Source organism: Humulus lupulus, chromosome 2 (assembly GCF_963169125.1).
Source record: "Humulus lupulus chromosome 2, drHumLupu1.1, whole genome shotgun sequence".
NCBI lineage: Eukaryota > Viridiplantae > Streptophyta > Magnoliopsida > Rosales > Cannabaceae > Humulus > Humulus lupulus.
Window position 1 is genome coordinate 95,115,638 of NC_084794.1, and position 13,229 is coordinate 95,128,866.

A 13,229-nucleotide genomic window follows, 5' to 3' on the forward strand; every position below is an offset into this window, starting at 1 on the left:
CTTATTAAAAGTTAATAAGAGAAAGTTAATTTTGAATTAATTGATCTTTTTTATATTTGAAATAATACATTATTTTAAAAACATAAATATCTTGCCTTATTAAGTAAAATAAATAAATGAAAAAAATGTCACGAGGCATTATAAGTGCCACACGCACTGGTGTACATAATGGGTTGGACCCATTGACATGGTACAAATATGAACAGTTACTTATTTGTGTTATTTATTTACTATTTAATTATTTAGTTCATGTTTAATTTGATTAAAATATTAATTAAATAGACAAAACCTAAACCTAATTAGATTTGACATAGACTATGTATATAATTTTTTCTAGTATGTATGAGAGGGGTTCTCATAAGTTTCTAAACCTGAAAAACACTCGGTGATAAAAGACAAACATTCTCTCTATTCTCTAACAAAAGTTCTTCTCCAAGTTGATCTCTAAATCTCATGTGTTGATTTCATCTAGACACAAAAATTTATCCAAATCATTCTATGTATCCATACACATCCTAGTGTGTTGATAATTGACATGGAAGATTGTGATGCATGTGGATATCACTGTCATAGAGCAAGAAATGGATTATCGTTATTTTGTGCTAAAATAGTGAGGACACTTGATAATGTATTACACGGTATAATTTTTTTCTAAAAGTTTATTTAATTATTTCAATTAAATAATGATATGATATGTTATGATTTGTGTTAGCTATGCATGATAATAAAATTAATTATGAGGAAAATTATTTTAATTATACTTTAAGACGAGTGGATCACTTTGATAGATTCTTTGAAGACTTTAGTATGAAAATGAATATATGGGAAATATTTATTTTTATAAGCATGTGATTAAGTTAAGGATTATTTCTAAGGCCTAGAATAATTATAGAAAATTATTGGCAATCTTAGAATTATTTTTATGAGGGCTTTGGACTATGATTTTATGTATTAAAGATGTAATATCCAATTTCCATAGTAAGGGGCATTTTGGTAATTTTGGCTTGGGTCCAAAGAATCATGGTAAATTATGTGTTTATGAGATATGTGATATGAAATGCATGATTGTTATGTATGATTTATGATATGAATCTGTTAGTTCAATCACACAAGTGTTCCTTCAAGTGTTAGGGGCCATAATCATATAATAATTAAGTTATGGGGGTCAAAGTAGAATTATAAGCATTATGGTAGAATTTGCAATTTATGAAAGTTAAAACTATTAGTTTAAGGAAAAGTTACTAAGAAGGGCTTAAGTGGATTCATAAAGAAGCTTAGATGGGGGTGGATGATAATTGTGTATTTATTAATTACTAAGAATTAATTCAATATGGAAAATAAGATTAGGTTTACACAATTGTCAGTCACGTCTTTTAGAATTAGGTTATCAGATCAAGAGGCTTTTAACACATTCTTGATCTGGTTATTTTGAGGCTAAAGGAATTGGAGGAGGACCTTATTAGTGAACTAGACGGATTAACAATGGGAATTGAGGAAATGAATTGGGATTGGTGGTTGAAATAGTAATCTGTAAGTTCTCTTTATCACGTTAGTTATGTTTCATGGTGGATGTAGGTTTTGATGATAAAAAAGGTTATTGATTGTGCTTTGAAATAATGGATGTTTATTATATGTTTAAGAATGATTTTAACTGCATTATAAATGTTTGAAACATGTTAGGTTGCATGAATTGGTGGTTTTGGTCGAAACTTTACGAGTTGGGGTTGAAATTTGGCTTTAAAATCACATATGTAATTTCTGGAATCACGATGAGCGCGACCGCTCCCATGCCTGGTGTGACTGCACTGCTCGCCTAGTTTGCGAGAACTCTCTGTGGGCGTGACCGCGATGGTTACCCAAAAATGGATTTTTGGTTTTGATTCACTCTTTTTGTTATGATTTGGTATCTTTTTGTTTGGGGTTTTGTGCATGTAATGCTGCGAAATCCCTAATGCGATTTAATGGTTGGATTAGTAGGCCAGGAGGGTCATAACTGTTTAATTATGTCATTAAATGATTATGGACATGTTTATGTGAATTATATTATAATATGATGTTATATGCATGCATGTGGGTCCACATTTGAATATTATGATGTTTTGATAATTTGGCCCGTTAATGGCATATTTGTGAATTTGGGTGCATATTGTGATTTGTGAATGAGATTCCATTATTATGGAGATATATTCGAGCTATTCGGCATGAGACGGTCTTATGTTGTGGATTAGCGGTTTTGTCGTAACGGGGGTCTTTTATTGGGATATTGAGTTAAGAGAATGTTATTTGATGATAAATTGGGAGTTATTGAGATCCGGAGGAAATTCTGGAAGTTTTGACTATAATGTCCCCGAGGGTGTTTTTGGTGTCCCGAGCACTAGGTTTTATTTGAGGTTACTTAAGCTTGAAGTAGCTTGTCAGATAGAACGTACGTTAGAAAACCTCTCGTTCTTTCCCATTAGTTCATTTTACTGTTCGAAGTGTTTTCGAAGAAATCTCGAGTTCTAGGAGTCGGAATCAAGCGAGGATCGAGGCATAGAGATCCTAGGAAAGATTAAAAGCTTCTTGACCAAAGGATTTGACGAGAAACAACCCAATCAAAGGTAATGTAAGTTTTAAGTTTTGAGTTTTTAGAGTTTGTAAGCTTTGAATTTGATTTTGTGAATGGTTAAGTTTTTGGTTCGTTTGAACCTTGGGTTTTGATGGTTTTGGACCATTGGGAAGCTTGGGAACTTTGATTTGATTATTTGGGAATGTTTAGGCATGATTTTGGCGAGTTTGGAATGAAGAAAAACGAGTTTGGGCATGTTCTAGGTTGGGGGCCACGGCCTTGTTCTTGGAGTGCCGCGGCCCTAGCTCGAAGAAGCAGGTGGAGCAATTTTGCCTTCGCTGGGCGTCGTGGCCCTTGCTCCTGGAGTGGCTGGGGGCCACGGCCCAAGGTGTTAGGGCCGCAGCCCTTGAGCAGGGTTGAGCCCGTTTAAGTGTTTTTGCCCCGGGAACATGGTTTTGGGCCTCGGGATCATTCCTACTACCCGGGTTAGTGGGGATTGATGTCCCGGAGGCTAGATCTTGGTTTGGGAACCTTTGATGTTCATTTTATTGATGGTGTCCCATATTTGGTTATGACTATGTGACCGCTAAAGGACTAAAAGTCAGATTGTTCTCAAGGGTCGTTCTTTTATTCAATCTCGCTCGAATCAGAGGTAAGAAAACTGCACCCCATATGTGACATGCATGGTTGTTCATGAGGCATGTTGATTGTGTAAATGTGGACATGGATTGATTATTTAATGCTTAGCAAATCTTTCTCACTTGTGCATGGTACTGACTAATTAGTCAGATTTGGCAAAGGTGTCAGTATCAACTGTGAAGCTGGGACTTATTAGTCAAGTTCGGCAGTGGTACTGGGCACTGGTCACACAGTGCTCACTTATAAGTTAGGCGGCCTTAGTGTGTTCAACGCAAGCCAATTAAGATAAGATCTAATCGACATCTGGATTAAATGACTCAAAAGAGCGTTAATGCCGGACCGACCTCAAGTTCAATGAAAACTAAAAGCGCTTGTGTGACTTACCCATCAGTCACTCATCTGTTAAGTTAGAGACTTACCCACCAGTCTCTCATCTGTTAAGCTAGTGACTTACCCAGCAGTCACTCAAATGTTTAAGCTAGTGACTTACCCAGCAGTCACTCATTATGGTTTACTAGAACCTCAAGTGATATTCACTCATCTGTTTAAGAGCTATAAGCTCTATGCGATGATAATTATAATCAGTTGATAATGTTTATACGCAATACTGTGTTTTCTTGCTGGGCCTTGGCTCATGGGTGCTATGTGGTGCACGTAAAGGGAAAGAAAAGCTTACTCAGCCTTGAGTGGAGAGCTTAGGTGGTGATGTGTACATATGCGGTCGATTGACCACCACGGCCAAGGAGTTCTCAGAGGAACTAGGGGGTTTACCCTATTTTGCCGCTTAGGTTGGCGGGTTTGTAAATTTGAAACAATAATGACCATTTTGAGTTGTAAATAACTTGTACATGTTCTTGTGGGCCCATGAACAGGTTTATGTATTTAATAAAATATATCCTTTCCTTTTTATTGGTTTTTCACCTTAGCATGTTAATAACACTTAGATGCACGTTATTAACCAAAGGACTCGGGTAGCGGGTCAAATTTCCAGTTCACCGTTCACCATAACTGTTCTGGGGTAACCAGGGCGTTATAGTGCAGTAGGGTGTTAGGACTTTCTTAAGGATATTTTGAGTATGAATTAACCTTAGGGGGGACTTGGGTGTATTTTTTAATATGGTTTTTGCTTGGCTTGAGTTTAAAATTGTTGATGTTATATGATATGTCTATGCTCGCTACAGATACTTGAAGGGACGTGTTAGTGTGTATGGATCGCTGCTGTTATCGAGGTATGAAAAGTGGACACCTGCACACAGGGTGTATGCTTGACATATTGTCTTGGTATAATTTATTTGATTATGTTTATATATGATTATGTTGCTTGTTATGTTAAGTTTATATATGATGTGCTTGCTTGACATGATTACGTTATGAAATGCATGTCTATGTTATGAAAATTGCATGCTTATGATGTACTAAAATTTCATGGTTACGTTGCTTAGTGCTTGGATGCACAATTGGCCATTTATCCTAGTCTACGTTCTTTTGTGTGATATTTATGTGTTTATGAGTATTTAATTTTAGTTGTTGTGATTAAGATTTTATTACTGTATGTTACCTGGTTACAATTAAGGGGTGTCTCCTATACAACACTTCTTGTTGGGCTTTGGCTCATGGGTACTCTGTGGTGCAGGTAAAAGCAAAGATGTGGTTACATTGCAATGAGTTTGAGAACATTGGAGGAGGGAGTACATGTCCATGACTTAACGACCATTAGGGGTCAAACCTCTCTGGAATTTATTATGATTTATTTTTAAAGATATGTTTCTTCTAGTGTTATGAGTTTGGATTTATGGTTTAAGCTTTATGTCTGGGTAGAAATATTTATTTTTGTCTAACATTAACTATGAGACTATGTTGTTTTTTTTTTTTAAAAAAATTAGTCAATTATGTTAATTTTTCTGTTAATAAAGGAAGTTTTAGTTAATTGGTTTAAAGCTTGTGTTGAATTTTACTTAAAATTTATTTAATAAATGGGTGCTAATGCCTTAAGAATTTGGAGTGCTACAAAAGATACACTTTAAAATCATATAAGTACTCTGGGCTGTGATTTTATGTGTTGGAGATACACATTGATCATATAAAAATATTTTAGACTTTGGTGTATAATGTGTGCTGAAATATTGAAGCATCATTGAGGTATAAACTAAGGTTTAAGCTTGTAATTAATTAAATGGAATATTAACTCATTGTAAGAGATAATGAGTGGTTGCATGATGATCATGGATTCCTAAAGTTGTATTAAATTGATTAATTGGGTATTAAGGACATAAAATGCAATGAAATGGCACCGTAGGTTCGCCATCCCTAGTTTTGGAGGGAATTATTTTATTTCCTTTATTTTAAATTAAAGAGGTGGTTACCAAGTGTTAAATGTTGGTACAGGGCAGTTACCACCTTATTTCCTTTAAGCCATTTTTTAAAATAAGAGGAGTTTAGAGAGAAAGAAAGAGAGAAAAGGAGAAGAGAACTTTGTTCTCCAAGGAGGGTTTGGCCTAGGCAAGAACAACACCAATGCAAGTGTTGTTCATTTTTTTTTTAGTGATGGTAATGATGGAATATATCCTTAGAGATGTCTTGATGTTATATGGAATTGAAGACAAACTTTGGAGAAGGAAACTTCATAGTCTCGACCTAGAAAATTCAAGAGCAAGGGTAAGTTTTGAATTCGTTTTCTTCTCTTGATTTCGACTATGGTAGGATACATAGGTGGCATTGATGTTGGTTTTTAGAAATTAGAGAATGAAGGGAGAAGAGATCTCGAAGGGGTTCGACCAACAAGAGGTAAAAATGTCCCATTTCTTTTGGATAAATTTGTGTTTATTCTTTAAAAATTCTAGGGTATATTTGATGTAGCAAATTTTATTTTTGATGGTTAAATATGCTAAGAATGGATATAAACTTATCTTTTGTGGTTTAGATGTACGTTTTAATGAGAATTGGAGGTGGTTATTGTTGGGAAAACTTATACAGGAACTTTATTTATTTTCATGTAGATATAATATTAAACAATTTAATATGAGACAACCTAGAACTTGTTTCTAATATTTCATTCAAAGAGAAATAATGATAAGAATACTTACATTATACGCATAGGAATAATAGAGTCCTTCCTTTAGTTTCTCTAACCCTTGTATCATTTTTGTCGCGGAGCATTACTAAGAAGCTCAACCGTTCTTCTATTTTCTTCACAGCCTTCCAAAGTATCCTTAAAATCACCTAGACTAGAGTGGGAAATTCTCAACACATGAGATAGATACAGAGAGAAGAAGAGAATAGAACAACGAGGCTTAGAAAATGACTTATGTTTATAGAGAATCTAAAACCTATCAGAAACTTGTGTTTTGACTTATGTTTTCAACTCTCTCTTAACATTCCTTTTGTAGACTCATTTAGGTCATTTATTTAACTAAAAAATCAATAAAATAATAGCCAATAAACAGCTCGAGGTTGAAATTTTCATGGGCTTTAGGCCCGTGAAATTTTTCATTTGATTATAAGCCCATTGGACTAAAAATCAAGACATGTATTATTTTTGATAGATTTAATTAATTAAATAATGATTTAAATCCTTTATCAAATTAATTATTTATAATTTGAATATTGATTTAAACTTATTTATTAATTTAGATACTATTTTATCTTAATTAATAAATTTTCCATAATTTCTCTTTTCTTCTATAAATTACATAACTCTGTGAAACTATCTAAAATTTACCTGGTCAACTTTGATAATTCTAAATGATAATTAAATAAATTAATTGAGACTATCTAGATGATTTTATCCAAGGTATAGTCGAGACCATGGGCCTATGAAATCAAACTCCACTAAGTTATCATAAATCTAACAAATAAATTTACTAACTTATTAATTCCTCGTGACTCCACTAAAGACTCGGAATTGCACTCTTGAATTCATAGAACACTCTATAACAAATATAGATACCCTATTAATTATCCATTTTTACAACCATAATTGTCACTTAATCCTCTATAGATGGTCTACAATGATGTAATATCCATTTTCCCGGAAGGACAATTTCATAATTTTTTTCCACTGTGCATCTTTGTCATTTTTTTCTTTTCCTTTGATGGAATATTGGATATGTATGATTTCCAATGGCGACAAAATTCATAGTTTCTTATGTTTAAATATCTTGGAAATGATTGTAAAATCCCGGCATGTGCATAATTCCAAATAAATAAATAATGACTTGGGTTAAAGTTATTATTTATTTTATGAATATTATTATTATTATGAGTATAATAATAATAATATGGTATGAGTTATTTTTATGAGTTACTATATTATTATTATTTAAATGGATTAAATAATAGTAATTATAAGCAATTATGAAATGACTATTATGTCCCCATTTTTGGGATTTGTTGAGAGATATTTTGAGGACATTTTATGATAAACAATATCCCAAATATCTTATTAAAAATTTATGATATAACAGGATACTATTTATTTTAATTGTTTAATTTTTAAAATAAATGAAAAATCTCTAGTTTTGTGGGAATTAGAGGAAGAATCGTTCAAATATCAACAAGTTATGCTTTACTTGTTTATTTATTTTTTTATATCACGATCAAGAGAGCTCTGAGGGAGAGAAATCGTGGGAAGCAAGCTAGAGAGAGAAAGAACTGTTTCTCTCACAAAACCTAGAGAGAGAAAGCATAATTTCGGATTTGAGAGTGTTTAGATGAATTCTGGGTGTATGGAGGCGTGTGTACAAGCTTAGGGGACTCCAAGGATTAATTTGGACATAAAGAATTAGATTTTAAAGGCTTAGAACACAAAGTACATTTTTTTGCTCCATTTTTGGTAGTACACCGGACTTGAAGAAGAAGACTTCGGAACAAGGGGTTACAGACATATTTTTGGTATGGGGTGTATTGTTTTGAAGTTCTGGACACAAGGGGATCATTTTCCAAGCAAGAAAAGAGTTGGAACGCAGCAAAACTCGGCCCTAGAGTCGCCGTTGCCGAAGAAGAAGACAACTCCGGCGATATCTCCGGCAAACCCGATCTTGGCATTTCCAGAGGTTTTTTTAAAAAAATTTCATGTTTTATATTCTACATGATAATTTAGAGTGTTTCGTGAAGTTTTGTATTTTTTTGATAAATCCTTTATTTAATATGAATATTTAAATTTTCTTCGGAAATAATTATGAAAAATACATAAATTGTTCATAAAATTCTGAGATAATTTTTATATGATCTGTGATTGATACCAAATTGTTCTGCATGTTTAGATTGAAGATTTAAACTTTTTTTTTGTAATTTTCATGAATTTATTTGGTTATTTCTTAAATAATTATAGAAAATACCTAAGCTAATATAAATGACTCAAAATAATTATTATAAGCATAGTTAAGGGTTAGAAGCTATTCTGTGAAATTTAGGATAATTATTTACTATTTTATTATTTATATTGAATTATTTGAATTAAAATGGGTTATCTACGTAGATAAATTATAGAAAACAACTTGGTGTTGCTAAAATTATTGTTTGCTATTTGGGCACTGTTCATATGAAGTTAAAATGGTATCTTAGTGTCTGGTACTGATTTAGAACTATGTTAAGTTGATTTGTTATTTTTCATTAATTATTTGGTATTTTATGCATGTAAAAAAAGGGGTAATTTATTCATAAATAATTACAATAATTTGTATAAGTTTCTAAGTTGTTTAATCATGTTTCATAATCTGTATAAATGGTTAGGAAGTATGTTAGGTTCTGGTTTGGGTAATTGTATTGAGTATCCAATTATTTTGGGAATTATGGGTAATTAAAATGATAATTATTGAAAATAAATAATTATAAGGGAATAATTAGTTTAATTTGACTTTATAGGCGTAAAAATAAACTTAGAATCTGATTTAGTAAATTTTTGGTCATTTATTTGAATATTTGATTATGATCTATTTGTTTTGTGCATAAAGATGATAAGAAATGTGATGATTAGTATTATAGGTTGTAATTTTGTGGTGAAACCTTGATGTGGTTCATAATTGTGTTTTGAGTGTGTCATTGTATTGTTGGGTGTTTTGGATCTAGTTCTCAACAAGGACACTCAGCGAGGGGTTCGAGGTAGAACAAAGGAATATTTTTGAAATTGAGGTAAGAAGAGTGGACATCTGCGCACAGGGTGTATGTTTAAGCATACATCCTTGTTTCGTGGTTTGTATTTATTTATGTTATGTATTGTGGTTGATTACTGTATACACTTAGTATTGTTAGCATGAGAATAGTGCTAGGGTTTTCACTGCTTGTGTGAGCATAACACTTGCAGGTACACTAAGAGCTTATCATTGGTGAGTACAACTTGTGGTAAGTGAATGCCCCGTTGGATGCCATGTGTAAGAATACATTTCATGTCTAATCAACATGAATGTATGGTTGATTATTGTATGTGAGCATAATGTGCGGTATGAGACTTTGTTTGTTATGTGTGTGAGTATAACACGCATTGTATTAGTATTATATGAATTGTTATTGCTTTAGGTTTTAATTAAGCTATGTTGTATTATCTGGCTAGGGGGGTTATGTCCTACATAGCTCTTCTTACTGGGCGTTAGCTCACGGGTACTCTGTGTGTAGGTAAAGGCAAAGCAACACAGTGAGTGAAGCGGGCTCGAGGCGTGGATGTTACATGTTAGTGGAGGGTTCACAACATTTTAAATGTTTTAAAGACTTATGAAATTTTATCACTTTTGGACTATGTTTTTTTTTTTATGTTAGATTAAGTTTTAAGACTTGAAAATGTTTTATTTTGAAGAAATAATGAGATCTCATGCCTTGCTTATTTCAATAAAATAGTATTTTAAATGGTTATTTTATTTATTGATTTAAATGGACTTTCATAAGTGACGTCTCGGGAAATCAGGCCGTTACTATTGGTGTCAGAGAATACGGTCCTAAATAGTCTGTGGTAAGCCCTAACATGTAAAATACACCGCCAAGGACGAGCTCGACTCACTGTACTGTAAGTGGTAATTCTTACTTATTTGAAATTTGCTTTAATGTTTTTCACATAATTGTACTTGAGCGATTGTCTTCGTAAATATGATTTCATGATGGCATTAAATATTTCTTCCTTATGTTTGTTTGTCTGCATGGTTCAGGAGTTAGAAAATGCCTTCTAGAAGATCCATTAGACTAAATGGAGGTCGAGGCCGAGGCCGAGGCCGAGGTCGAGGTCGGGGCCGCGGTAGAGGTGTATGTGAAGGAGAAAACGCTGAGCCACTGCTAGCACCACAGGGATGGGAGGAACATTTTGCCGAAATGGAAGCAACCATTGGTAGGCAAGAGAAGGCGATCCATCAACTAAGGCACCAGCCTGCGCCGCCAGTACAAGTAGAGCCACAGGTGCAAAATAACAGGCAACTACCAGGTGCAAAATAACAGTGGATGGACTAGAGCCATTGTTTGAAAGATTCCGCAAGCAGCATCTGCCTGAGTTTGATGGGAGCATGGATCCGGTTGTAGCAGAAAAATGGTTTAGTTGCATTGAAAACATACTAAATATGATGAGGGTCCAGGGCAATGAGCGAGTGTTGTGTGCATCTTATATGCTGAGATCGGATGCCAGTCTTTGGTGGGAGGTGGTTCAGCAGGCACATAATGTTAATACCATATATTGGGCTGGGTTGAAGCAAGTTTTCAACGAAAGATATTATAACTCTACGGTCCTACCAGCAAAGACTGATGATTTCATGAGATTGGTGCAAGGAAATCTCTCGGTCATAGATTATGCACAGAAATTTGATCGATTGGCGAAATTTGCACCAAATTTGGTAACTACTGATAGGGTATGGGCAGATCGTTTTGTGAGAGGATTGAAACCGATGATCGCTCAGGACGTGGAGATTGTTTCGAGGGGTGCGTTCACATACGCCCAAGTTATAGAAATGGCTCTTACTGCTGAGAGGAGCGAGGAAAGAATCTGGAAAGAGAATGATGCCAGAAGAGATGCAAAGAAAGGTGGGGCAGCCACTTCGAATGATCACAAAAAGAGAGGGCATGAAAAGTTTGGACAGTTGGGACAAGACAAAAGACCCAAGCCTAGTAATGAAAACCATTCAAATGGGGGTAGAAACATTCCAGAATGCCCTAAATGCACTAAGCACCACTTTGGGGAATGTCGGGCCAAGGCATGCTATAAATGTGTAAAAGAAGGGCATATCAAGCGCAACTTTCCATTGTGGAATCAGGCTGGAAACAAAGAAGAGCCAAAGAAGGATGATAAACATGTTCTGGCCAAAGTCTTTGCGATCACTCAGGCAGTAGCTGACGCTAGCCTTTTAGTAGTAACATGTCAGATTCCTATGGCCAATACCACATGTAAAGTTTTATTTGATTCAGGTGCATCTCATTCATTTATTTCTAGTAGCCTTGTAAATCATGTAAATGTACCTATAGAATTGTTTAATGTGGGTTTTGGGACTATGCTACCATCCGGGGAAATTGTAATATCTAAAAATTAGGTTAAAATTGTACCTTTAGGGATAGATGGGAGGGAATTGTATGTAGACCTGAATGTATTAGATTTATCTAATTTTGATGTAATTCTGGGGATGGATTTTCTTTCCAAATACGGAGCATCTATCGTTGCAAACGTAGAAAAGTGGTCTTTGCACCGGAAGGCGGAGATCCGTTTGAGTTCGAAGGCATAAGCAAGAAACCCATAACTCCTATCATATCAGCGATGAAAGCTAGAGAAATGTTGCAACACGGATGTTTAGGGTATCTCGTGAATATGGTCAATGAAACCGAAGAGACAGAAAGGAGACCTGAAGAGACAAGAGTTGTAGTTGAGTTCCTCGATGTTTTTCCAAAGGAACTGCCAGGTTTACCTCCGCACAGGGAGACAGAATTTGTAATCGATCTGATGCACGGGACAATGCCTGTATCTCGAGCACCATACAGAATGGCACCAGCATAATTGAAAGATCTCAAAACTCAATTGGAGGAATTACTTAAGCTGGGGTTCATCAAACTGAGCTATTCTCCTTGGGATGCACCAGTTATTTTTGTCAAGAAGAAACACGGGTCTATGAGGATGTGTATTGATTATCGGGAGCTAAATAAGGTCACAATAAAGAACAGATATCCTTTGCCAAGAATCGATGATCTGTTCGACCAGCTTCAGGGAACCAAGGTGTTTTTGAAAATCGATCTTCGGTCGGAATACAATCAGTTGAGGATCAAGAATGATGATATACCGAAGACAACCTTTAGAACCAGGTACGTGCATTACAAATTTCTGGTGATGTCATTTGGACTCACAAATGCCCCAGTAGCTTTTATGGACCTTATGAACAGGGCTTTTAAGGAGTACTTGGATCATTTTGTCATTGTGTTCATAGATGATATATTGGTCTACTCCAAGACAGAAGAAGAACATGAGGAGCATTTATGTCTAACCTTGCAACGATTGAGACAACATCAGCTATATGCCAAATACAAGAAGTGTGAGTTCTGCTTATCTGAGGTTGGTTTTCTGGGTCATATTTCCATCGATGGAGGAGTGAAAGTAGATCCTGCGAAGATTGTTGCAGTGAAAGAATGGTCAAGACCAAAGAGTGCCTCAGAAGTCAGAAGTTTTCTCGGTTCGGTGGGCTATTATAGGAGGTTTGTCGAAGGGTTTTCGAAGATAGCCGCACCGATGACGGAATTGACAAGAAAGAATCTGAAGTTCACCTGGTCAGATAAATGCGAGCAGAGCTTCCAGGAATTGAAGAGTCAGCTTATATCAGCACTTGTACTCAGCTTACCCTCAGAGGACGGGCAGTTTGTGGTTTACTGTGATGCGTCAAAATAGGGGTTGGGATGTGTACTGATGCAGTTTGGTAAGGTGATAGCCTATGCTTCTAGGCAATGGAAAGATTATGAGCAGAGGTATCCGACACACAACCTGGAATTAGCAGTGGTTGTCTTTGCATTGAATATTTGGCGTCACTATCTCTATGGGGTGAAATGTGAGATTTACACCGATCACAAGAGCCTCAAATACTTCTTCACCCAGAAGGAG

The 13,229-nt window shown here is 35.1% G+C and overlaps 1 protein-coding gene across 1 annotated transcript; it reads left to right on the plus strand.

The window, feature by feature from the left end:
* The first annotated feature begins 10,668 nt into the window (after positions 1–10,668).
* LOC133814542 (uncharacterized) lies at positions 10,669–11,871 on the plus strand. The gene is made up of 2 exons (XM_062247488.1): positions 10,669–11,560; positions 11,702–11,871. Exons 1-2 carry the CDS (start codon positions 10,669–10,671, stop codon positions 11,869–11,871), a joined length of 1,062 nt encoding a protein of 353 aa, XP_062103472.1.
* The last annotated feature ends 1,358 nt before the right edge of the window (positions 11,872–13,229 follow it).